This window comes from Ochotona curzoniae, unplaced genomic scaffold, assembly GCF_017591425.1.
Source record: "Ochotona curzoniae isolate NIBS_2020 unplaced genomic scaffold, NIBS_Ocur_1.0 contig_54, whole genome shotgun sequence".
Lineage (NCBI taxonomy): Eukaryota > Metazoa > Chordata > Mammalia > Lagomorpha > Ochotonidae > Ochotona > Ochotona curzoniae.
In genome coordinates, this window is record NW_024466464.1 from 55,936 (window position 1) to 80,939 (window position 25,004).

The 25,004-nt window shown below is 52.9% G+C and overlaps 1 protein-coding gene across 3 annotated transcripts; it reads left to right on the top strand.

The window, feature by feature from the left end:
• The first annotated feature begins 2,748 nt into the window (after positions 1-2,748).
• ZNF12 (zinc finger protein 12) lies at positions 2,749-16,306 on the top strand. Of its 3 annotated transcripts, XM_040989973.1 has the most exons (6): positions 2,749-2,821; positions 3,439-3,502; positions 7,168-7,294; positions 7,508-7,603; positions 12,068-12,178; positions 12,278-16,306. In XM_040989973.1, the coding sequence occupies exons 2-6, from the start codon at positions 3,488-3,490 to the stop codon at positions 13,915-13,917; spliced, it is 1,989 nt and encodes a 662-aa protein (XP_040845907.1). In that variant the 5' UTR covers positions 2,749-2,821; positions 3,439-3,487; the 3' UTR covers positions 13,918-16,306. The 3 variants fall into 3 exon arrangements, with proteins under 3 accessions (XP_040845907.1, XP_040845906.1, XP_040845908.1); XM_040989972.1 differs by having other exon boundaries at positions 12,068-16,306; XM_040989974.1 differs by lacking the exons at positions 2,749-2,821; positions 3,439-3,502; positions 7,168-7,294; positions 7,508-7,603 and adding an exon at positions 10,321-10,874 and having other exon boundaries at positions 12,068-16,306.
• Positions 16,307-25,004: the final 8,698 nt, after the last annotated feature.

Sequence of the window (25,004 nt, forward strand, 5' to 3'; positions counted from 1 at the left end):
AATCTCAACTGAACTTGAACTATGGTTATGCAACAAGGTGGAGGAATCCACCATGGGGGGAGGGGTGGGGGAGGGGTGGGGGGAATCCCCAGCGCCTATAAAACTGTACCACATAATACAATGTAAGCAACAATAAAAAAATAAATAAATAAAATTTAAAACTAAAAAAAATCTTTAAAAAATATATCAAGTGAAACTAAGTAGAACTACAAGTACAAATAGCTGGTGATTTGAAGCTGGAAGATATGTATGTTAGAGAAGATGTAAAAGCTATTGAGACTACAAAAACATTTAATAGTAACGGACTGGGCAACTGGACACACAGCTGAATCAAACCACTATGAGACGCATGAGGACGGCTACAGAATGAAACAACGGGAAGGCACTGGTGGCCTTCAGGGTGTGGTAGACTGCAATTCCCGCAGCCCACCAGCTGGACATGCAATACGCTGCCTGGCCTCTAAATGCTAACCTCAGGTGATTGGCTGATCCACTCCTGGGGATGCATCAAAAACACCCAGAGGAGGGAACGCAAACAAAACACTTCCAGGAACACTGTTCATGGCAGCATCACGCACAAAGCCCAAGGTGGGCACAGCAGGGTCAACACACACGCTACACACTCGTGTGTGTCATCATTGGCACAGCAGGAAGAAGCAGACACATGCCCGTGTCTGTTTCTGCACGCATATGTGCCTGTGAGAACCAAGCTGGGTTGTGCCCATCTTCCTCCTTCGCCAGCTCCGGCAACTTTAAGCCTCGACTGTGAGTCCAGGGGTACCCAGGGGGGGGCTTCATTTGCACTCTCACTCCCCTCTTTGGAGAAATAAGCAGACTGAGGTCCAGGGTGCCTCCCAGCTGCAGAGCCGCAGAGGAAGCTGGGATGGGGCCCGGCACCCCTCCAGACTGGCTGCTTCTGCTCTCTCCCAGGCCAACAAGTCTGGACACATGGTGCCACTTTCCTTTGCCTTCGGCTGTTGGAAGCCGACCCCTGGAGACTTTTGACCCCACGGCAGCTGGAATGTCTGCACTGGGGGACCGGGCTTCCAGTGAGGCAGGCAACGAGCTGCTCTGTGGGCTCTGACCTCTGTCCAAGCGGCAGTGACAGCTGGACACCAACTCGTCATCGCCACAGCCTGTAAGCTGAAAGCATTCGTCTCTGCACACAGCATGAGTTTCAGACAGGTTCCCTGCCTTGTCCACCGTCCCCTAGACACGCCCTGATCGTGGACCCCTCATGCTGGGCCAGCGGGGCGTGATCATCCCGTGGATTTGTGCTGGTTCATATCACATCACAGGGTCATTCCTCTTGTACAAGCCCTCTTGGATTTGTCAGTGTGATTCTTACCCGAACAGATTTATAATTTGCATTGTTGCACGAGAGTGCATTTTTGCATCAAAACAGACTGTTTTGTATCCCCAATCTATGTTACCGCGTTCAGCTTCCTTCTAGCATTTTGTTGGGCATTTCTTTCACTAAATAGATTAAAGCGGAAAAAAAAAAAAAAAGGTTAACTTTTGCTTGTTGCCAGAATGAAGAGCTTTTTTTCTCTAAGCATCTTAAAAGGGCATTCCTCTTAAAAAAAACAAAACTCGTGTTTGCTCAACATTCATCCGGCTCTTGTTAAAAGCTAAGCAAGTGTCCAGCCGGCCTGGCAGCCAAGTTTGTGAGCTGTAAACCTCACCCAACTGCAGCCCCTTGGCCTGGGCGCCTTTCCGGGGCTGCCGCTTCCGGTCGTGGGCGCATCCCCAGTGAACAGGGTGGGGAGCCCCTCCACACGGGGTTTAGCAAAGGGCGGGCACACAGGGAAAGAAAGGCTGGTTTCGCTGCAGGGTCCCCAGTGGCTCCCCTGGAAGGTTTCATGAGCATACCGCTTTCTGCATTTGGGGAGAGGATTCCCACCCACCCCCAAAAGTGGGGAGTCACTGTCCTAGGCTCCCGCTTTTTAGAATCGTCATTCCTAAATGGGGTGCTGGACTGTCTGACATTGTCTGCACTAGCAACGTCGGGGCACACTTAAGCAGCAGACTGATGGAATTGTAACTCCTTATGAACAGTTGTGACATTAAGGGAATTGACAACTGGGGATTGGAAATTGGGGGCAGGGGAATCCCAGACTACACAGAAATTGTACAACGAACTTCAAAAGTCAACATTAAAAACTGTCATTCCTGTCCAGCCATCAGCACCCATCAGCCACGGGCGTTCTGGGGTTCTCGCTGAGGGCTAGGGGCCTTCTGCGGGCTTGAGTGTGTGTGTTCTGACGTCCCCACACTTCCGTGCAGTCACTTGGATGATCTAGAAGGGACGGCAATCCGGGAGGGCTCCGGGGCTGGCGATCCGAAGCCACCGTGCCGGCCGCGGGGCCCGACCCGGCTCCCCCGCCGGCCGCATCGGCGCTCAGCGGGCAGCGCAGGCCGCGGCCGGAGAGGAAGCCCTCCCAGCCCGCGGGAACGCCAAGCCCTCACCGCCCGCGGGAACGCCAAGCCCTCACCGCCCGCGGGAACGCAGCCCCGGGCTTCCCAGGGAGCTACGCGGGGCGGGCCGCGACGTCCAGCGCCTCCTGCGCAGGCGCGGCGCGCCGAGCGTGCTTGTTCACGCATGCGCGCCGCCCCTGCGGGGGCCCTCGCTTCCTGTCCGAGCCTGTGCATCCCCGGGTCGCCGCCGTCCCTCGTCCCCGGGCTTCGGCCTCCGGTGGGCGACGACCACGGAGCCTGACCAGGCGGGCTGACCACGGGGCTGAGCAGGCGGGCTGACCACGGGGCTGAGCAGGCGGGCGCGGCGCTGTGCTGGCCAGGCGGAGGCTCGCGTGCTGGGACGGTGAGCCCAGGGCGAGCGGGCAGGCAGGGTCCCCGGAGCTCCTGGAGGGGTCGGCCGTGGCCACCGGGGCTCGGGGCGGCGGGCAGCGTTGGGGTCACCTCCGTACCCGGTGCGGGCCGGCTGCACCTTGCAAGGCGGAGGGGATCGGGGAGCCAGGGCCTGCGCTCCCCGGAGGGTCCGGGGTGTCCTTGTCCACCCGCGCCCGGGTCCACCCTTGTGCAGAGGGAGCTTCGAAGGGCTGTCGCCGGCCACCTCTGTTGGTAGAGTTACGTTTCTTAGTAAAAGATGCTTTTCAGCAGCTCAAGTTGGTGCAGTGCCAGCTGTGAGGTTTTGCTGAGCCTCCTGGAGGTGTTCTGACCTCGGGTGGTTAAGGCAGGACGCAGCAGCGGGAGGGCTTCTGCGTGTAGCCCCGGGATGCCAGGAGGGTCAGTGTCCTGGACCGTGAAGGTGCCCACGCGTGAGTGCATCTGCACGGACAGCACCCTCGGGTCCCACTGGGTGTCCCTGTGCAGCTTTCCGGGCTGGTCACCGTGGGGAGAGCCCGTGTGGACGGGCCACGACCCCTCACCCCTCAGCCTCCGGCCCCACTAACCATGCATCCTGGGTTTTATCCCCAGGTCTGCCCGCGGGTTGTCTTTCTCCACGTTTCCTCCAGAGCAGCGGAAAATGAGTGAATCCCTGGTGAGTTTTTCTGTTCTTGCATCTGTTTTCTACTTTGATTTGCAGTAGATGCTGGGAGGCGAGTAAGGGCACAGACCTTAGATAGGAAAGTGGAAACAGACAAAACGGGAGAGGGCCGCACCCAGCACTGGGATCTTTGGGAATCCTTTGAGGTTTCCTCCAGCCAGGGCACGGGGTCTGTGCCGTGTCCGTGGCGGTCAGAGCGGAATGCTGATGGTGAGCGGCAGGCAGAGCTGGTGCTGCCTGTGGACAGCCTGCCCGAGCCTCTGCACTTGCTGCCTTAAGCCAGGGAGGACTCGGGGCCGGAGTAGCATTTCCTGGGGATTGAAGCAGTGCCCATCACATGGACGCCTCCTTTCCCTGGGTTCCATCCAGGGCCGGACCCTGGCTCGCAGGCACGCATGGCCCCTCGCGCCCATTGGAGTGGCACAGCTCCCGGTATGGGGTGCAACTGGCAGCAGTGCCCTCCTTCCCCGCTCCTGGCTTGTCATGTAGCCCGTGCTCTCAGTGCTGCCCCGTTCCCGCCGAGGTGAGGGCTCCCGTGACCCACGCTAGGTCGGCGGGTGCCGGCCCTTGCCGTGGCGTCCCCCTGCAGCGGCCCTGAGTCTGAAGACGTTGGCCTCCTCCGTGTGATGCTCGACCCTTGGCTCACAACCCCTTTACGTTGTTAGGAAATTTGTGTGTGTGAGAGACAGATCTGCTTACAGGACCCAGGGCAAGGACACACCCAGGAGCCAGGAACCGCGTCCAGGCCTCACGCAGGGAGCAAGGACCGAGTGACCTGAGCCCGCACTAGTCCTCAGGACCATGAGCAGAACGCTGGAGTCGCCCGAGGCCAGGCCTGACTGGGGTCCCTTGGTGGGCAAGCATCCAGCACCCAGAGACTGTGAGCTGCGAGCAGAAGGCGGGTTGCATTCCCCGGTGTGTTTTGGTAAAGAGAATGTCTCTGAGGTGCCGGAGTCCAGCTCCAGCTGAGTTCGGAGCTCGGGAAGGGTGCGTGGAGTCGGCGATAAAGAAAGACACAGACACAGCCACTTGGTGCGTTCTCGCTGCCCCTCCGCTCAAGAAGAAGCTGTCCTTCCTTTTTATTTACTTAGACACACCACAAGTCTCTGCACAAACGTTTGATTTTTTATCTTTTACTTTAGAACTAAGACAGCATGCACAGATGTTCAATTAATTTTTACTTCATGGTCAACCAGGTGCTCTCAAAGATAATTCTGTAAGTTACTATAATCAGTTTCTTTAAAGCAAGCCGTTATTCATTCTTCAGAAGTGGCCATTAGGTGACAGCCAGAACTCCAAGGCCAAGGCACAGATGGTTACCTGCTAATCAGTGAAACATTCCTGCTACATTTTTATTTTCACAACTTTATCTATCACTTAATGGGATAAGAGAAAAAATAAAAGAGAAAAAAAAATAAGGATCTAAGACAAAAAGTTTCAAACATTAAATCCCCCTACGACTGCAGGCTCTACAACCTCACAAACAATCAAACAATAATCAAAAGTATATCTCTATGATGTTAAAAAAAAATGCCCTATACTTCCCCTAGTTAAAAAATTATGAAAGCGGCTAAAGCAGATACATTTTCTATGCTCTAAAGAGTTGCAAGGACAGGCTAACCTTTAAGGTCACAGCAACTATATTTTTGCCATAGCAGTTTCAGCTCATACTCCCATCACTTACTTTGTAAAATTCTTGTTAAGCCGTTTCCCAGAAGGCATGCTATATGTCTGGGCCCGATTTCAGGGCAATGGGTAGGCACACAATAAGGTGCCCAGAAATGGCATGGGTTTAATTGTACTCCTGTGCGCAGTTAAAGGCCCACTCACCAAGACATCAATAACATTAACTCTTAAGCTCACAGTAGTTGCCAAAGCCATCTCACAGGGGCAAACAATGCCTCAATAGATTACAGAATTCTTAGCGGGGTACTTGAGTGTCCATGCAAACAGGGGGTGAGACTGCGTCAAGGTGGTCAGAGAGAAACCCGCCGGGCCCTGCCAAACAGCTGGAAGCTCCCCAGGCCCTGCCAAGCAGGGAGCTGTTCCCTTCACACCCTTGTGTCATCCACACCCACTGCAAGGACCCCAGCACTGAGGTTTTTTTAACATGAGAGATTCTAGCTGAACACAGATTCGTCGGTCTGCCGTGGTTACGTCATGCACACTCGTGGTCTCAGGCTTGGACGTGACCGCCCTTACTTGTATCCGCTCTTGATCGCGGACTTCTCCTTTCAGATTTTCCTGAATCGACAGCTTCCTTCACATTTCTCGTGAAGGTCTAAGATGACCGCCTTTGCCAAGACTGTACTGCCCAGGGGAGAAGTGGGCTGCCCGGGACACGCCCTGGTAGAGGAAGTCAGACTTACTTGTGCTAACAGGGGGTTATGACCCTCAGCAAGGCACAGTACAGCAACGTGTGAACTTGCCTGCTGCTGCTTGTCAGCGTGGACGTCACAGCTGGGCTGCCAGGGGCAAGGACAGGTGCAGCTGCAGGAATCCTTGTCACGTGGCAGGGCAGTCTAGGCCAGGACCAGCTCATTGTGCACCTGCCCGCTCTGCGCTTCCCCAGGCTGGCCACGCTGGCTGCCTGGACACTCGGCACCTGCGACCAGAGAGCCGGGCGGCGTCCTGGAGAGCTGTCCACAGATAAATCCTGAAGCCTTCAGCCAGACTATGGCCTTTCGCGCCCGCCTCGTGCGCACTCCCACCGCCACGTTCTGTTGAAATCGTCGGAACCTTCTGCCTTGGCCGTTTCCTGGCCTTTTCGGGGCAGTTGCTGGAGCTTAGTCATGTTTCCCTCACATGTGTGGCCCTGCTGTGAGCAGTGCTAAGGTTAGGGTCAGTCAGCGGTATCAGTAGCAGTGGTAAGTAGGGCTGGCCTGACGCTGACACTGTGGTGTGTGAGGGGTGACACTGAGCTGTGAGCACTGCTGATGGGACAGCTCAGGGAGCAGCCGGGCTCATTGTAGGCACGCGTCCTGCCCCCCGGAGATGAGAGCAAAGGGAGCTCAGAGGGACAGCCAGGCCACACGCCTCCCGACCCTTCTCGTGGCCGGCTGTGGCGGACCTGCTGTGGGCCCACCTTGCTGTAAAGTCAGCTAGACCCCGGCTGCCTGGCCTGCTTGTCGCCTCGGTGACTGCAGCCAATACTGCAGACCGGCTCCTAGAGGAGCAAGTTGGAGCAGCAGCGGGGCATCAGGCAGAGTGAGCCTGGAGCGTGCATGTCTGAAGGAGAGGCGTGAGCGAGTAACAGAAGTGAGGAGGCATTCGTTTAGATGGCAGCACAGTGAGTCACAAAACCAGGGGCACAGTGTCAGAGCAGGAAGGAGCATGGATAAGATGGGCAGGGGCAGAGTGCCAGGCCCCTCCAGTGTTCAGCCGGTAGGGGAGGAGCGAGCACCAGGCCCTTCCAGCATCCAGCTGGTCGGGCAGGAGGGAGCCAGCAGAGGGCACGGGGTCAGGTTGGCTTGGCAGGTGAAGGGAAGCCAAAGCTGCAGGCCTGCTGGAATCCAGAGGGAGGGTCTGCAGAACAGCAGGTGCACCCGGGGCTGACTGTGACACGGGATGTGTGCCACGAGGTCTCCTGCGCAGCGAGCATGGTATGTCCTCCTGCCCCTTTCCCACACGTCCCACTTGGCATCTCACTGCCGTTGCAGGGGCCCGTGTCGTTCAAGGACGTGGCCGTGGGCTTCACACAGGAGGAGTGGCAGCAGCTGGAGCCGGTGCAGAGGAGGACATACCGGGAGGTGATGCTGGAGAACTACAGCCACCTCGTGGCCGTGGGTGAGGAGTGCCCCTTCTCCATTGCTAACTACGTGGGGCTTCTCAAGTTAAAGGCTTCACTCAGATTCTAACAGGACAAATGTGACCGCTGGGGCTCCAGGCCACACTGTTGGTCCTGACCCCCAGGTTCTCTGGTACAACCCGTGCAGCAGTGCCCTTCCCACGTGGCAGTGACCCCGGGCAGCCAGGCTCAGTCTCGTTTCCTGTGAACAGGGTATCACATGGTCAAACCTGACGTCATAACCAAGCTGGAGCGAGGAGAAGAGCCTTGGCTAGCAGGAGGAGAGCTGCTGCTTCCGCGCTGTCCAGGTGTGTGCATGGGGACGGTGGGGGCTGCCTGCAGGTGCCTCCCACAGCCGCCTTGATGGCCCTGGACCCTCAGCACTTGACTTGGGGGCGTGACCTGCCTCCCTCTCCGAGAGTCCCTCCTCCCGTATCGAGCTGTTCCAGAGCAGGGCTGTGCTGCTCACTCAGGATCAAGGGCGGCTGCCCTCTGTGAAACCTTGGGTTCTTGCTGCCTCTGCTTCGTCAGTGACACAACATCATAGGTTCCGCTGGCATTCAGAAATCTGTACTGAAAAAAATCATGTGTGTGATTCTCTTGTCCTCCATTTTCCCACTTAGTGTGAAGTGTCTTGGACTTAATTCTCTCCCTTCTTCCGCTTTTGACTTCTCTTCCTGGGAGCTTTGATTCCTCAGCCCTGCTTTTGCTGGGGGGGCTCCTCTTGAGAGCCGAGCCGGCCCTGAGATCCAGCCCTGTGACAGCAGTGCATGGTTGCCCCCTTGCCCAGGGGCTCGCTTCCTCTGATTTGTGGTCCTGTTCCCAGTGCCTGTGAGAGCATCCTGTCCCAGTAGATGCCCAGCAGGGTCACAGGTAAGTGACCTGTTCGCGCAGAGCGGCCGAGGGATCGCTGCCGTATGCTGGAGTCCGTCCAAGGGCAGAGGCGGACACGGGAGCGCTCCCATCTGCTGGACCCAGCAGCTAGGCGTTGAACGAGGCCGAAGTTGGCAGTTCTGTCCAGGCCTCCCGCGTGGATGCTGCGAACCCAATACCCTGAGCCGTTGCTGCTGCCCCTCGGGGTCTTCGTTAGCAAGGATCTAGAGCTGTGTATTAAACCCAGGTATTCTAATTTGGAATATGGGCAATACTTCTTCTAAAAAAATCATGTATTTGAAAACATTACAGAGAAAGGGAGAGACAGATATATCTACTGGCTCACTCCCCATTTGGTCAGAGCAGTGGAAAGGGCCCGGCTGAAGCCAGGAGGTTTGTCCCAGTCGCCCACATGAATGGCAGGGGCCCAGGCCATTCGTTGGATCAGAAGTGGGGCAGCTGGGACTTGAACCAGCGCCCACATGGGATACTGTTATCGTGAGGTGGCTTTGCCCACTCCACTGCAACGCTGGCCAGGACATGGGCAGCCTTGGCTGGCGTCTCAGCCACTAGGCCGCATGCCTGCTCCTCTTTGTCTGCCTGTCTGCCAGCCTGCTGTATGTGAAAAGGTGAGTGTGGCTTGTTCCCCAGCCCGTCTGGCCCAGCGCTGCTGCTGCGTTCTCTTGTGCAGCTGTTACCCGGCAGTGTCCGTCCCTGGAGTGGGCTGGGCTCCCTTCGGGCTGAGCTTAGTGCTCCAGCCTTTCCTGGAAGTTGGTCCTGTCTACCCACCTACCCTGCTGCCTTTGCTTCCTCGGGATCAGTTCCACCTGGGAGTAATACTTTTTAAAAAGAGTGTATCTGCTCCAAAAATGTGGCACTTGGTAGAATATACGTTTTACATGAGCTATTTTGCTCTCCCGTTATCAGATTATACAGGACGTATTTTCCCCCCTTGATGTGGCATGCCATATAGACACTCATTTCTTTGATTATCTTACGAAAAAGAACTTTACTTGGCTATACACTTAACTTTTTTTAAAGATTTATTTCTTTTTATTAGAAAGGCAAATATGTAGAAAGATCTTCCATCCACTGCTTCACTCCCCAGCTGACTGCAACGGCTGGAGCTGAGCCGATCCAAAGCCAGCAGCCAGCACCTCCTTCCGGGTCTCCCACGCGGGTGCAGGGTCCCCAGGCTTTGGGCCGTCCTCGACTGCTTTCCCGGGCCACAGGGAGCTGGGTGGGAAGCAGCATCCATGTGGCAAGGATGCAGCTACTAGGTTATCACGCTGGGCCCGTTGTTGCTGGGGTTTTTTTTGTTGTTTTTTAATGCCCACATGACTCAGACTGAGAACAGCCTGTCTGATTTCTGTTCGAGAGTTTGAAGCAGAGACAAATTTTGGATCAGAGTGCAGCATGCACAGAGTAATATGAAACTCGGTATTCACACGTCTGATTTCCTACTGCAGGCTGAATCTGTATGCCAGAGTCACTGTCCGAACAGTCATTATTTTCATCTACAAGGGAAATATGGTTAATTCAGTGAATGGATTGAGAAGTGTATTTTTTTTAAAAAGATTTATTCTTATTGGAAAGTCAGATATACAGAGCTGATTCACTCCCCAAGCAGCTGCAATAGCCAAGGTTGAACAGATCCAAACCAGGAGCCAGGAGCTTATTCCGGGTCTCCCACGCGGGTGCAGGGTCCCAAGGCTTTGGGCTGTCCTCCACTGCTGTCCCAGGCCACAAGCAAGGAGCTGGGTGGGAAGTGGAGCTGCCAGGATTAGAACCGGCGCCCATATGGGATCCTGGAATGTGCAAGGAAAGGACTTCAGCCGCTAGGCTGTTGTACTAGGCCTGAGAAGCATATTTTTAAAAATAAGTTGTGCAGGGCCCAGCGTGACAGCGTAGTGGTTAAAGTCCTTGCCTTGCACGTCCAGGATCTCATATGGGCACCAGTTGTAATCCCGACAGCCCCACTTCCCTTCCAGCTCCCTGCCTGTGGCCTGGGAAAGCAGTCAAGGACGGCCCAAAGCCTGGGGACCCTGCACCCGTGTGGGAGACCCAGAAGAAGCACGTGGCTCCTGGCTTCAAATTGGCGCAGCACTGGCTGTTGCGGCCGCTTGGGGAGTGAACATCGGATGGAAGATCTTTCTGTCTCTGCTGCTCTCTGTATATCTGACTTTGCAATAAAAATAATTTTTTTAAATAAGTTGTGCATAATTGAGGGCTGGTAGTTAAGCAATAAGACAAGGAAAGACCTGTGGACCATGACCAGGGACAGGGCCACTCAGAGACCTCAGCACACAGGGACAGTGCCCAGCGGCCAAGGCCTCTGCCTCCTGGACAGCACTTGGTGCTGGGGGAGAGCTGTTCCTCCCCTTTGGCAAAGCCCCATGAGCTGCAGTGTTCACAAGCAGCTTGATTTTCTCAAAACTGAGCAGTTCTGGAAAAATTGTGAATTCAGGTGGTGAAAAAAATTGTTTGTGAGACTTTTTCCCCCTGTTTTCTTTGTTGGTATTTTGGCAGAGGATTCAGCAGAACTAGGTTCTGGAGTCTGAAGTGGCCATGATTCACTCAGTGTGGGTGACAGAACATAGGCTTATCCACAGTTCCTAAGTAAAAACAGGTCACCACTTCAGAAGCAAGCTTTGAAGGATCTGATGTACTCCGGAGAAGGAAGCACATGAGAAATAGCAGGTGGTGGTAAGTGAGGGACACAGCTGGCGGCGGAAATCATCAGGACCCTGAAAACGGGAGAAGTGATAGGAAGCTTACCAAGAAAGCGTTGTGGGGCAGACTGCTCTGAGCACTCAGCTTTGACTGGGGCTGCTGCTGGCATGTGCGGTCAAGTGCAGAGAGCTGTCAAGTGGCTCGCCTGGATCTCCTCACCAGAGTTCATGCTGCACTGTCTGAACAGGAACAAACGTAATTTCACGGTCAGGATGAGCTCAGGCGTCAGTCACAGCATCATTTGCCTGTGTAAAGAGTCTAGCCGAGCTTTGTGGCAGAGAGGCTTACGTCAGCACTTGCAGCATCCCGTATCTGAGCCCCGTTCCATTCCTGGCTGCTGCATTGGGCCAGCTGCCTGCCAGTGTGCCTGGAAAGGCAGGGGATAATGACAGGGCGGGAAATGGAACTGCTCCCGGCTTCAGCCTCGCCAAGATTTGGTTTTTGTGCCACTCAGGGTGTAAACCAGTGGTGGAGGTATCTCCTTCCTCTCACTGTGCCTTTCAAATAGGCAAATTTTTTATAAAAGTAAAAAGATTATAAGAAATCTTTTGGAAGGGTGGTGCCTGTAGTGTCTGTTTTATGCTTGCCATGGGACAGATGTTCCTGCGTGCTGCTTCCACGCGAAGCCTGCTTGAAGCCAGAGTTCTAGCTCTTCCTTGAATGATGAAGTGGTTGGCACAGGAAGAGAGCAGCACAGTGAGGGCAGGAGGTACACTGGTAACGGTGCGGCCACAGCAAAGGCGAGTGTGGGGAGCACTCCGGCCTGTGCTCCATTTCTGCGAGTTGTCATGGAGTCGGGTGTCAGATGCCAGTCTGCTCCCAGGACGAACCCCTGCCTGGAGTGGCTTCCGGCCCCCCTCGTCCGGCAGCGCTCCTTGTCAGTGCCTGCTGCCTGGAGTCCCTGTCGGCCAGTCACAACCGTCAGCGTGCCCGTCATCGGTTCACGTCTGCTGTGCCCTCTGTGCCCCCTCTTGAACAAAATGCCGTCAGGTAGTAAGGATGAAAGAAAATTTAGGTTTTGTCAGTTTGGTTCAGCATTCCCCACCCTGGGAAAGTGTATCCGTGTGTTATTCGGAATCGGCAAAATGAAGGGAAAGCACAGCTACGCATGGCGAGCTGCTTCTGTCCGGACGTGTACAGAGGTGTCTAACTGTACCTTTGTCTAGATGAAGTGCGGCAAGCTGGTGATGTGATGGAGAAAGTCTCGGGAAGCGGAGATAAGCATGCAAAGGCAGCCGTGTTCAGCAGCAGCAAAGTCCTGGCCGAAGAGGGAGAGAGTGCTCCCGGTAAAGCTGCCGCCGCCGTGACACCGGATGCTGCAGCGAGCGGAGCCGGCACAGGTGACTCAGGTGACAGCAGTGTGACGTGTGTCTCAGAATTCATCAGTAGCGATGGGAGCTATGCAAGAACGAAGCCTGGTGAGTGCAGTGGGTGTGGGAAGCCAGTGCCCCACATTAAGCGTGAGAAAATGCAGCTGGAAGACGCATCCTGTGGATTTCATCAAAATGGAGAAGCCTACGCTATAAGTGAAGAGAACATTTATCAGAAAATTCGTGTTTTGGAGAAACCTTTTGAATTCGTTGAATGCCAAAACGCATTCCAAAAGGATACAGTGTTCGATCATCCCATGGAAGAGAAGTCCTCCACCTGGAATGCATCGGAATTAGCTTTTCTCCAAGTGTCCAGCCTCGGTGTGCGTCAGAGAGCGCACGTGGAAATGAAGCCCTACGAATGCCGTGAGTGTGGGAAATCCTTCTGTAAGAAGTCCAAGTTTGTTATCCACCAGAGGACGCACACAGGAGAGAAGCCCTATAAATGCAGCCAGTGTGGGAAGGCCTTCTGCCAGAAGGGCACCCTGACTGTGCACCAGCGGACCCACACGGGGGAGAAGCCCTACGCGTGCAGCGAGTGCGGGAAGAACTTCTACCAGAAGCTGCACCTCATTCAGCACCTGCGCACGCACTCAGGGGAGAAGCCCTACGCGTGCAGCTACTGCGGGAAGGCCTTCTGCCAGAAGACCCACCTCACGCAGCACCAGAGGACACACTCGGGAGAGAGGCCCTATGTCTGTCATGACTGCGGGAAGACCTTCTCGCAGAAGTCGGCACTGAACGACCACCAGAAAATTCACACAGGCGTCAAACTCTACAAGTGCAGCGAGTGTGGGAAATGCTTCTGCCGCAAGTCCACCCTCACCACTCACCTGAGGACGCACACGGGGGAGAAGCCCTACGAGTGCAACGAATGTGGCAAGTTCTTCTCTCGGCTGTCCTACCTCACCGTCCACTACAGAACCCACTCCGGGGAGAAGCCGTACGAGTGCAGCGAGTGCGGGAAGACCTTCTACCTGAACTCGGCCCTCATGAGGCACCAGCGCGTGCACACCGGAGAGAAGCCCTACGAATGTAACGAATGTGGGAAGTTGTTCTCCCAGCTGTCGTACCTCACGATCCACCACAGAACCCACTCAGGAGTGAAGCCGTACGAGTGCAGCGAGTGCGGGAAGACCTTCTACCAGAACTCGGCTCTCTGCAGACACCGGCGAATACACAGAGGAGAGAAGCCCTACGAATGTTACATATGTGGAAAGTTCTTCTCCCAGATGTCGTACCTCACCATCCATCACCGGATCCACTCGGGAGAGAAACCCTATGAATGCAGTGAGTGTGGGAAGACCTTCTGCCAGAACTCGGCCCTGAACAGACACCAGAGGACACACACAGGGGAGAAGGCCTACGAGTGCTGCGAGTGCGGAAAGTGCTTCTCCCAGATGTCCTATCTCACCATCCATCACCGGATCCACTCGGGAGAAAAGCCCTTTGAGTGCAGTGAGTGTGGGAAAGCCTTCTCCCGGATGTCCTACCTCACTGTGCATTACAGGACTCATTCAGGAGAAAAACCCTATGAATGTACTGAGTGTGGGAAAAAATTCTACCACAAATCAGCATTCAACAGCCACCAGAGAATCCACAGACGAGGGAGCGGGGACGTGATTGACGTGGCAAGGCTCCTCTGATGTGAGACAGCCTTTCATCGGCCAGTCAACCCTCCACGTCTGTGGGTTCCACGCGCAGTAATTTAGGCCACCAGAAACATGACACAAAAGGACTTCCGTCTGTGCATGCGCAGCTGTCTTCCTTGTCAGTATTTCCTGAACAAAAGAGTGTACAAGCTATTTACATGGTATTAGATATTGTAAATAATTGAGAGATGAATTAAAGTATCTGACAAGATGTATTCAAGTTATATGCAACTATTAACCAAGGGACTTGCGTGTCTGCAGGTTCTGCTCCCCACAGGGGCTCCTGGAAGCAGTCCCTGTGGGCGCCAAGTGATGGCACATGAGCAGGTGTGCGAAGCCACGGTGCACTAGTTAGATCCATCTAGAAACTTACAAGGTGGGAGCCACCTGACTCATAAAATACCAGACTGTCCAGGAGTAAAACAAAAAACTCGCCCAGTACTCAAAGCCTTGGATTTGAACTGCTTTCCACACCAAGGAATCCATAACGGGAAGTCTCTGAAATGTGGAAGACACTTTTGGAAATTGTTCATTGCTAAGAGACAGGTTTCAGATACAGCAAATGTTTCATACATACACATATATGCTAAACAAACAAAAGATACCCACCCTGAATACATGTACTCTTGATGTAATAAAAGTGGCAAAGTAATCAGGCCAGCTAATCAAGTCAGCAGCATTAAAATCCTATCTAAACAGTCCTCAAAGAATACTGAACTGAATGTTTGTGGGGTATTTTGTTTGCTTCATAGTTCATTACATTGCAGAAGTTTTATGTTCAGTTTGAACCACATTTGAAAAAGCACTGTATCCTTATTAGAGTAACTTGTAACCCATATGGTAAGCTTATCCATTCTAACTCGCAACACCATATTAATATCTTAATATGCAGCCCACCGCAGTAATACTAGATAAAGTTTGCCTGCACTCGTTCCTGGCATTTATCAGTGCGGCTGATCATTGCTAGTGAAGTATGGTACCCACAAAGAAGCCAGTGTTATTTAATGATGTTTGCAACTGTGTATGAGTCAGAAGAGTCAGGGCTCCGTGTGTGAGGTCGTTGAAGATCCTGGGGTGGCCTTCATCCTTGACACCCTGTCTGGCTGCTCCCTGCTGGGCTTGACCTCACTGCTTACACAGAGCACACGGGCCGCGTGACAGCTCTATTTTAAACATGCTGGTGTTTGTAAACTCTGTTGCTTCCCATCACCAAGTGGATGGAGAACATGATACTGCGGCTTTGTTGCAGCATGTGGAGTGGCTCCCTCGTGCCTCCTTCGCTGGCCAGGTTTGTTACCCATCTTTCCTCACAACCTGCTAGCTTCCTGGAGCACTGAGAAGCATGTCTAATTGTCAGCACTTGGCTTAGACAGGTCCCAGAACCCAACTCTAGACAAGCAAGCACAGACAGTGTCCACAGCAGTTCTGGAAAGTCTCAGGTTCAGAAGTGGAATGAGGTCTTGCATGAACAGACTCATCTAGAAGAGTTACCTGCTGATGTCTTCCAGCAGTGGACTGAGCAGGAAGACTTGAAGAACCTGGGACTTGAATGATGGCATCCAGCCACCACGCTGCCAGGCTGTCCAGGCCACCTCTACCCGACTTCTGTGAAACACCAAACTTAGTTTTTTCACCCAATTGATTTAGAAATGTTCTATTAGTAGTAACTGAAAACATTCTGATGGTTACACTTTTGTAGGACTTACGCAGTTTTGAAGTAGATTTTAGATAATTCAATATTTTGAGGGGTCAAAACATTTATTTTATGTAAACTGAGCGTTAGAAATCAATTTAAACAATTAAATGTGTGTACTTCCTCTGTCATGTCACTGGCCTGTGAAACAATCTTTGACCCCAACAAAGGGTACCTCCCTTTTTCTAATAATGCAGTAAATTTTGCAGTAATTTGTATTATTCCTGGACCACTGCTGCAGTACTAGTTGTCAGCACAGCATGTGAGGCAAGGACCTAATTACATTTACTTCTGAATGATTAGCTAAGGTCTGTCCCATTTGAGTACCTTCCCTCTTAACTGAAATTCCTTCTATTTAAGCCACACGTGGCGCCTCTCTGTTGCTCAGTGTTACAGTGTGCTGGGACTCTGGTAGACCAGAAATCCAGGCCACATTTGTTACAGTGGTGTCCACAGAGGTTTCCAGTGCTGGTGTGCTAGCTTCATTACACAATGTATGGTAATACTGGGGCCACCTGAAACCAAAGACTTACACTCTCTTCCCTGTAGCGCCCGGCTGTGCTGGCCAATCAGGTCCTCCCGACGAGACTGTATAAGCCACGTGTGTGCTGCCACACTAACTGGCAGCTTTGTAGAATGCCTTTGGGTAGAAAAGAATGAGACTCAAAAGGAAATAAACTTTTTCAATTCTGTTGTCTTAGTCGTTTTGTGATGGGGCTCACACGTTAGAAATCAGTTGTTCTTACCTGGCTGTATTTAGAGAACTAGCACAGGTGGTGGCTGGTACGCTTGGCGCTGCCATAGAGATGCTGTCAAAGTGAGCACCGTGGACCCAGAGGGCCACGGGCATGGCTGGGGGTGTGTAATGGGGGAGGGGCACAACAATCCTCTTCTAAAACATGTCCTCCCTGAACTAGTTTCCACTGCAGTGTGTCGCACAGACTTCTCCGTGACAGGAACACAGCTTGCAGGCACAGTGGCAGATGGGGCCTGTCAGTCCCGAGCCTGGCAGAGGTGGGGGATGCACACGCTGGGCCTGGAGCATCTTGTCACCCCCAGGCCAGCTGCTGGGCACCAGGGTCATTGAGTCAAGTGGGGTCCTGAGGAGAGGGCAGTCAGCACAGGAGTGGGTTCCAGCTGGCACTGCAGGGCATGGTTGCCTCCACGGGAACTCGGAGCTGTGGGGCCCAAGGACCTGGCCTCCCTGCTGCTCGTTTTCTGTCAGGATTAGCAGGTCCCCCACCACGACCAAATTCAGCCAGGAAGATGCAAGTCAGCCAAGAGCCAGCGCACATCACCATCGAGGTGAAGGGCCGAGCCTGATGGAACAGGGACGTTGTTTTTCCAAAATGTTCTTTATGCAGACCCTGGAGGAAAAGTCCCAACACGAAGCTGTGAGGCCTGAGTGACCGGCCTGACAAGAAGTAACAGGTTCATCCCAGCGGGCAGATACAGCCAAAACACGGGCAAGTGATGCAGACAAGTATTTCTCCCACGACGCTAGAACATGGAAATGCCAAGGTGAAAAAAAAATTGAGATTTAGAGGGTAGAAATAATCATTGTCATGATCCCCAAAAGATAAAGGATGCAAGGAAAATACACTCAAATCTTTGAATAAAAGGCCTCTGGGACCTGGTGACGCAGTCCAGTGCCTAAATCCTCACCTGATATGCGCTGGGGTCCCATGTGGGCACAAGTTCATGTCCCGGCTGCTCCACTTCCCGTCCAGCTCCCTGCTTGCAGCTTGGGAAAGCAGTGGAGGACGACCCAAAGCCTTGAGACCCTGCACCCTCGTGGGAGACCCCGAAGAAGCTCCTGGTCCTGGCTTTGGATCATTTCAGCTCCAGCCATTGAGGCTGCTTGGGGAGTGAATCAGCAGATGGAAGATTTTTCTCTTCATATTTCCTTTTCTCTGCAAAATCTGACTTTCCAATAAGATAAATCTTGAAAAAATAATTTAAAATCTTCAAAAGAGTGGTATCTGGTGGCATAAAAGAAAACAGAAAAGTGAACAAAACTGGTTCCTGGGTTAGGTGTCTGTGCTGCCACCTCTCACACCACAGTGCCCGCATTTACACTCTGGGTGTCTGTGCTGCCACCTCTCACACCGCAGTGCCCGCATTTACACTCTGGGTGTCTGTACTGCCCACCTCCACTCCGCAGTGCCTGCATTTACACTCTGGGTGTCTGTGCTGCCACCTCCACACTGCAGTGCCCGCATTTACACTCTGGGTGTCTGTACTGCCACCTCCACTCCGCAGTGCCCGCATTTACACTCTGGGTGTCTGTACTGCCACCTCTCACACCACAGTGCCCGCATTTACACTCTGGGTGTCTGTACTGCCCACCTCTCACACCACAGTGCCCGCATTTACACTCTGGGTGTCTGTGCTGCCACCTCTCACACCACAGTGCCTGCATTTACACTCTGGGTGTCTGTACTGCCCACCTCTCACACCACAGTGCCCGCATTTACACTCTGGGTGTCTGTGCTGCCACCTCCAGTCCGCAGTGCCCGCATTTACACTCTGGGTGTCTGTACTGCCACCTCTCACACCACAGTGCCCGCATTTACACTCTGGGTGTCTGTGCTGCCACCTCCACACCGCAGTGCCCGCATTTACACTCTGGGTGTCTGTGCTGCCACCTCCACACCGCAGTGCCTGCATTTACACTCTGGGTGTCTGTGCTGCCACCTCCAGTCCACAGTGCCTGCATTTACACTCTGGGTGTCTGTACTGCCCACCTCCACTCCGCAGTGCCCGCATTTACACTCTGGGTGTCTGTGCTGCCCACCTCTCACACCACAGTGCCCGCATTTACACTCTGGGTGTCTGTGCTGCCCACCTCTCACACCACAGTGCCCGCATTTACACTCTGGGTGTCTGTGCTGCCACCTCCACACCACAGTGCCCGCATTTACACTCTGGGTGTCTGTGCTGCCACCTCCACTCCGCAGTGCCTGCATTTACACTCTGGGTGTCTGTGCTGCCCACCTCCACACCGCAGTGCCCGCATTTACACTCTAGCTTTGACTCTGACCCAGTTCCCTGCAGTGTGTTCTCTGGGGGCTGCTGGTGATGGCTCAAGTCGTTGAGTCCCTGCCACTCACCAGGGTGACCCAGCTGGAGTTCTGGGCCTGGCCCAGCCCTGGCTCTTACATGTATTTGGGGAACGAACCAGTGAAGGGAAGCTCAGTGTTGCTCCTTTTCTTTCTTGCCTTTCAAATGAGAAAAAAAAAAAAGGAAAAAAGAGCTGTATTATTCTGTTTCTCATTACTATGTAAAGATCTTTTCAATGTGCTTTCTGCACAATCTAGCATTTCACTTCCAGCTGCTCAGCTGTTACCATAGGACGTTCCTCGTGCACACATCCTGTGTAGGAATCTCTCGGCACATCAACGGGGGCTGCTGCATGTGCCATACACTTTGTTCTTACAAGGTATTGTCCAGATGTCAATGTCTTTGAATGGTGATTATTTTATAGGTTTCCATAGCACACAAACTTTCTTGTCACCATTCACATCCTTACAAATGTTTATTATGCATTTCTGTAACTTTTTACATTTTTATTTATCCAAAAGGCATATCCCATTTCGTGCTCACTCCTCAGATGCTCACACAACAGGGTGGGCCAGGTTCAAGTCAGGAGCCCAGCACTGAGCCTCCCGGGCGGGATCAGGGACCCAGCTGCTGAAGCTGTCAGCTGCCCCCCGGGCACATGCCACCAGGAGCTGGTGTCAGGAGTGGGGGCGGCCCTCAGCTAGGCACGCCGAGTTGGGACACAGGCATCCCAAGTGAAATCTTTTATTGATTTATTTTTATGATGTACTTATCTGAAAGGCAGAGTTATAGGAGAAGTCAGATCTTGCATATGCTGGTTTACTCTCCCAATACCCGCAACAGCCAGGGCTGGGCCGGCCTAAAACCAGGAGCCAGGAACTTCATCCAGGTCTCCCACACTGGTGCAGGGGCCCAAGCACTTGGGCCGTCTCCCACTGCTTCTCCCATGCCCTTTATCAGGAAGTGCAGCAGCCAGTGCTTGAACCAGCACCCATATGGGATGCTGGCATTGCAGGCTTAACCCGTTATGCTATGATGCTGCCTCCCAGAACATCATAATTACCATGCCCATCAGCCCTGTGATTTTACCACACTGAAGGAAGGAAAAGGGAGATTTGCTATTTTAACTTGTATTTTCAAGTTACTAAAGATTTGAGTTTCTATATATCTATATACTGTATATACTGTATAATACTTTGATTAATTTCCCTTATAGACTGGAAATTCATCACAGCAAAGCTTTTGAGATACTCCAAGGGAGAAGGCAATGGAAGGCCAGGCAGCAGCAGGAATAAGTGCACTGGATCTGCATGCAACCTATCTGATGGGATCTTTTAATGTGACTGAAAACATAAGTGGAACAAGACAATATAACTAAACAGTATGGTGTCAGTTAAAATTCCTCCCACACAGGCTATGATGCTATTTAAGTTCTAGGCTCCTGGATTTAGCATAGTCCATCTCTGGCCACTGCAGCCATTTTGGCAGTGAATCAGCAAATAGAAGGGGGCAAATATCAGCAAATATTTAAAAGGGGGGCCTGGTGTGGTGGCCTACCAGTTAAAGTCCTCACCTTGCATGTGCTGGGATCCCATATGGGCACTGGTTGTATTCCTGGTGACCCCGCTTCCCATCCAGCTCCCTGCCTGTGGCCTGGGAAAGCACTTGAGGACGGCCCAAAGCCTCGGGACGCTGCCCCTGTGTGGGAGACCTAGAAGAGGCTCCAGGCTCCTGGCTTCAGATTGGTGGATGGAAGATCTTCCTCTCTGTCTCTCCTCATCTCTGTATATCTTTATTTTTCCAATAAAAATAAATCTGAAAGAGAGAGAGAGAAGAGAAAAGAAAATTAAAAAGGAAAGAAAAAAGAGAAACCATACTGGTTGCGATGTGCCATGGCACGTACTGTGATGCCAGGGTGTGCATGTTGGGTCTGCCCCTGCTCCCATCTTCCTGCCTCCGTGGACCCGGGCAGCAGGGACAGCAGTGGGGACCTGGGGCATTGGACTTCTGCCACACCAGAGACCTGGACGGGGTCCCCACCCCCAGCTTTGGCTCTAGCAAGGGAAACCTCAAGCATCTGAAGGGGCACCCGGTGGGTGTGATTGTGTTGTTCCTGTTTGTCTGCCTCTCAAAGAACTAATGAAAATTTAAAATAATTATTATAATGAGAGTGTAGACTGAATCATTACAAACAACATTTTGTATTTTTAGCCATATTAGTGCTTTCAAATATAATATAATCCCTAATGGGAGATACGATACTTTTCACTCTTAAAAACTGAATTCAGATCTTAATTTCTAAAAGCTGCTCTCCACCAGAAGTCCCCTATACAGAAACAGCTTGTATCACACTGAGCGAGAAAACACAGTCACGGGGGGGCACCTGTTTGTAATGGCAGACACGCAGGTACACAAAACAGACGGCCGACGTGACATCCCTGTGAAACTTATTAACAGGGAGGTCGTGGATTCTTCTCCCCATGAGAAGCCAGCAATGAAATCAGAATGAGATTCTGCAATGTAGAGGGGTGGCAGTGTGGCATGAAGCGCCCTGGAGCTGCGTAAGCTGCCCAGGACCTACACCCAGCCGAGCAGCTGCACAGCAGGTGGCGGAGGGCTTCACTTGGCCACTGTCCTAGGGCGGGCGCAGAGAACCCCTGGGCAGACACAGGAGTCAGTGGCCTTGATGCCCAAAACATTTCAAAGCACAGGTGTTGGCCACAGCAGCCTTGGAAGCAAATGGCAACCAAGAAGACCAGCAGGCAATCCTCAAAACCTAGAGGAGGTTGACGAGAGGTGGGGAATGCAAGCTTTTACATAAACCCGACATCTGCATGTGCAAGGTGGGCCATGGCTCAGAGAGCCTGCGCCTCACCCTGACCTCCAAGCAAGCCAGAAGCGAAGGCTAAGGCACCGTTCCGCCCAGCCTGCCCAGCACCAGAGAAAGGCCCAACACAACCAGCCTGGGAATACAGAGCAGTTTTGGAATCTCTTCTTCCACCATAACAGAGTGAGTGGTCACAGGTCCCGGTGTTCTCTGGATGCAAGCCTAGCCCGGAAGTGAGCACAGCACCAGGTGGCGCTGTGGGTGGTGAGGCCTGAGGGTGGAGCCCTCCTGCCCGGGGACCAGCGCCCTCCAAGCAGCAGCCCTCTCCTGTCAGATGAGGACTTGACTGCTCACAGCCTCATCACCCCAGCCTCCACCTGTGACATCACTTCCTGTTGTTTAAAGCACCCAGGGAAAGCAGCCCGAGACAGCGGTGTGGGTGGGACCCTCAGTCCCACAGCTGCAGACGCCATGTCATAAACATTTCTGAACATGCTGTATCTACAGCTGTTTCTACCCAGCAGTGGTTTTCAACTAGTTTTCCTAGCTCAACCCCTGGTAAGAGAGGCAGTTCATGTTGCCCCCCAAGAGAACACACACCTCATTCTGAGTGCTTTGATGAGCACTCAACTGTCTACCAGGCTGGGTGTCAGGAGCTTGGGCAAGAACAACAAGTGATACTGACCAACATCCCTGCCGTCACAGAGAGGCAAGGCGCAGGCCGTGGGGAGGCCGGCGAGGCTCTGCAGAGACAGGGCCGGGATGGCTGCGACAGGGGCAGGTGCGTGTTGGTCACAGCAAGCTCTCTGAAAGGGGCAGCCCTGGCTCCTGCAGCCATCCGGGGAGTGAGCCACTGGGAGGAGACTCTCCCTCTCTCTGCCTACTCTGACTTTCAAATCAATAAAGGAAAAGAAACCAAGACCATGGGACAGAATATGGAACCCAGAAAGAAACCCAAACGTACCAGTCCACAAATTTTCCACGAAAGCACTGGCACGACACACATGGGCAAGGACAGCATTTGCAACAAACTGCGTGGGAGAACTGGATTTCCACAGGCAGAAAAATCAGGTCGGGCCCACACTTTACACCATATACAAAAATTAGCCCAAATGCGTAAGAGATCTCAACGCAAGGCCTAAAGCCACAAACTGCTGGGGCAAGCCAACATGCAGAAGTGCTTGCTGATGCGTTTGCGTGTGTCAAACCAAAACCGAAGGCTACAAAACCAAACATGAATTACAAGGACAACACTAAACCAGGAAGCTACAGCACAAACAAGGAAATAGTCACAATATGAAACACAGCCAATGGACTGGGAAAAGATACTAGCCAACAACATATCTGATAAGCTAGTATCTCAAATTTATAGGGTTATTACAACTCAAACAAAGTTTAAAAATGAGCAAAACATCTCAATAGATATATATCCAAAGACATAAAATGGTCAAATCCTAGACGTGAGGGTCCTTGACACAGCCAATCATTAGAGAAATTCCAGTTATAAAACTATGCCCAGGGAAGGGCCATTGGCCTGATGGGTGTGCTGTGCCTGGGTTTCTCTTCTTTTTTTTTTTTTTTTTCTTTTTTCTTTCTTTCATTCTTTTTTTAAGTTTATTTATTTTGGAAAGGTAGATCAGATTTACAGAGAGAAGAGAAGAAAGAGATCTTCCATCTGCTGGTTCACTCCACAAATGGCAGCAGCGGCCAGAGCGGAGCTGATCTGAAGCCAGGAGCCAGGAGCCTCTTCCAGGTGTCCCATGCGGAGTCCAAGGCTGGGGCATCCAGTGGCGCCAGGCTCACTGAAGCTGTGTTTCGGTTCCAGCTCCTTGTTAGGGCGAAGCCTAGGAGGCGGCAGCAATAGCTAGAGTGTTTCATCTCCATCGGCCAGGTGGGAGACTTGCCTGGACTGAGCTCCTGGCTCCTGGGTTTGTCCTAATTCTTCCCTTGGGAGAAGGAAGCAGTGAACCAGGATTCTGCCTCTCTAAAATGAAAAAAAAAAATTAAATCCTTCTGGTGTCCCACACCCATGGGACAGCTATTATAAAAACAGCCAAGGGAACCGGTGCAGTAGCCTAGTGGCTAGTCTTGACCTTACATGTGGCAGGATCCCACATGGGCGCTGGTTCATATCCCGGCTGCTCCATTTCCTTTCCAGCTCCCTGCTTGTGACCTGGGGAAGCAGTTGAGGACGGCCCAGAGCCTTGGAGCCCTGTACCCACCTGAGAGACCCTGAGGAAACTCGTGGCCGCTGGCTTCAGATTGGCTCAGCTCTGGCCATGTGGCCGTTGGGGAGTGAACCAGCGGATGTAGGATCTTTCTTTTGTCTTTGGAAATCTGCCTTTCCAATAAAGATAAGCAATTGGTTTTTTTGTTTTTTTTTTAAAGTTTGGTGACACCTACCTAAAGAAAATTTAAACCAGAACTACCGCATGACGCAGTGACCTCCCCTGGGTACATGAGGGTATTGTCGAAAGCTCCTGGATCATATGTAGTACATCTTAATTCCATTTTTCACAAATGTTGTAAACCCCCAGGATTACCTGGAGATTAAAAACTGCTGCCCCTCACCCAGTCAGCACGTGCATGTTCTCTGCAGCATCACTGACAACAGTGCCCACTGCTGGACACAGTGGACATGACAAGGTGTCAGCTGATGGCAAATGCTGATATTCATCCGTGGGACACTCAGCCTTAATAAAGGGTTCCTGGGCCCGGCACGATAGCCTAGTGCTAAATCCTCGCCTTGCATGCGCTGGGATCCCATATAGATCCCATGGAGTTCTGGCTGCTCCATTTCCCATTCAGCTCCCTGCTTGTGGCCCCGGAAAGCAGCACAGGAAAGCACAGAGCCTGGGCACCCGCGTGGGAGACCCAGCAGTTCCCGGAAAGCAGCATAGGAAAGCACAGAGCCTGGGCACCCACGTGGGAGACCCAGCAGTTCCCGGAAAGCAGCACAGGAAAGCACAGAGCCTGGGCACCCGCGTGGGAGACCCAGCAGTTCCCGGAAAGCAGCACAGGAAAGCACAGAGCCTGGGCACCCGCGTGGGAGACCCAGCAGTTCCCGGAAAGCAGCACAGGAAAGCACAGAGCCTGGGCACCCGCGTGGGAGACCCGCAGTTCCTGGTTCCTGGCCCAGGTCATCTTAGTCACCTGGGGAGTGAACCAGCGGATGGGAGATCTCGATGTATCTCCTCTCTGGGTATCTACCTTTCCAATAAAAATAAACCTTAAGAAAAAGCTCTATGTGAGACAACGGATGTAATCTTCAATGCAGCGAACCCCTAACTGCCTGGGGACTGTTAGCCTGCTGGAGCACAGGAGGGCTCCAGCTGAGGCGCAGGACCCTGGGGGAGGGTGGGGCGAGAGGCCCATGGGAGGGACGGCTGCAAGGCAGGGACTCATCTGCTGGATATTCAGGAGCAGGGCTGGGGTGCTTGGCAGAGCCCAGGAATTACTGCAGGGACAGCACATACGCCCCTGCACAGGCCCCTCCCA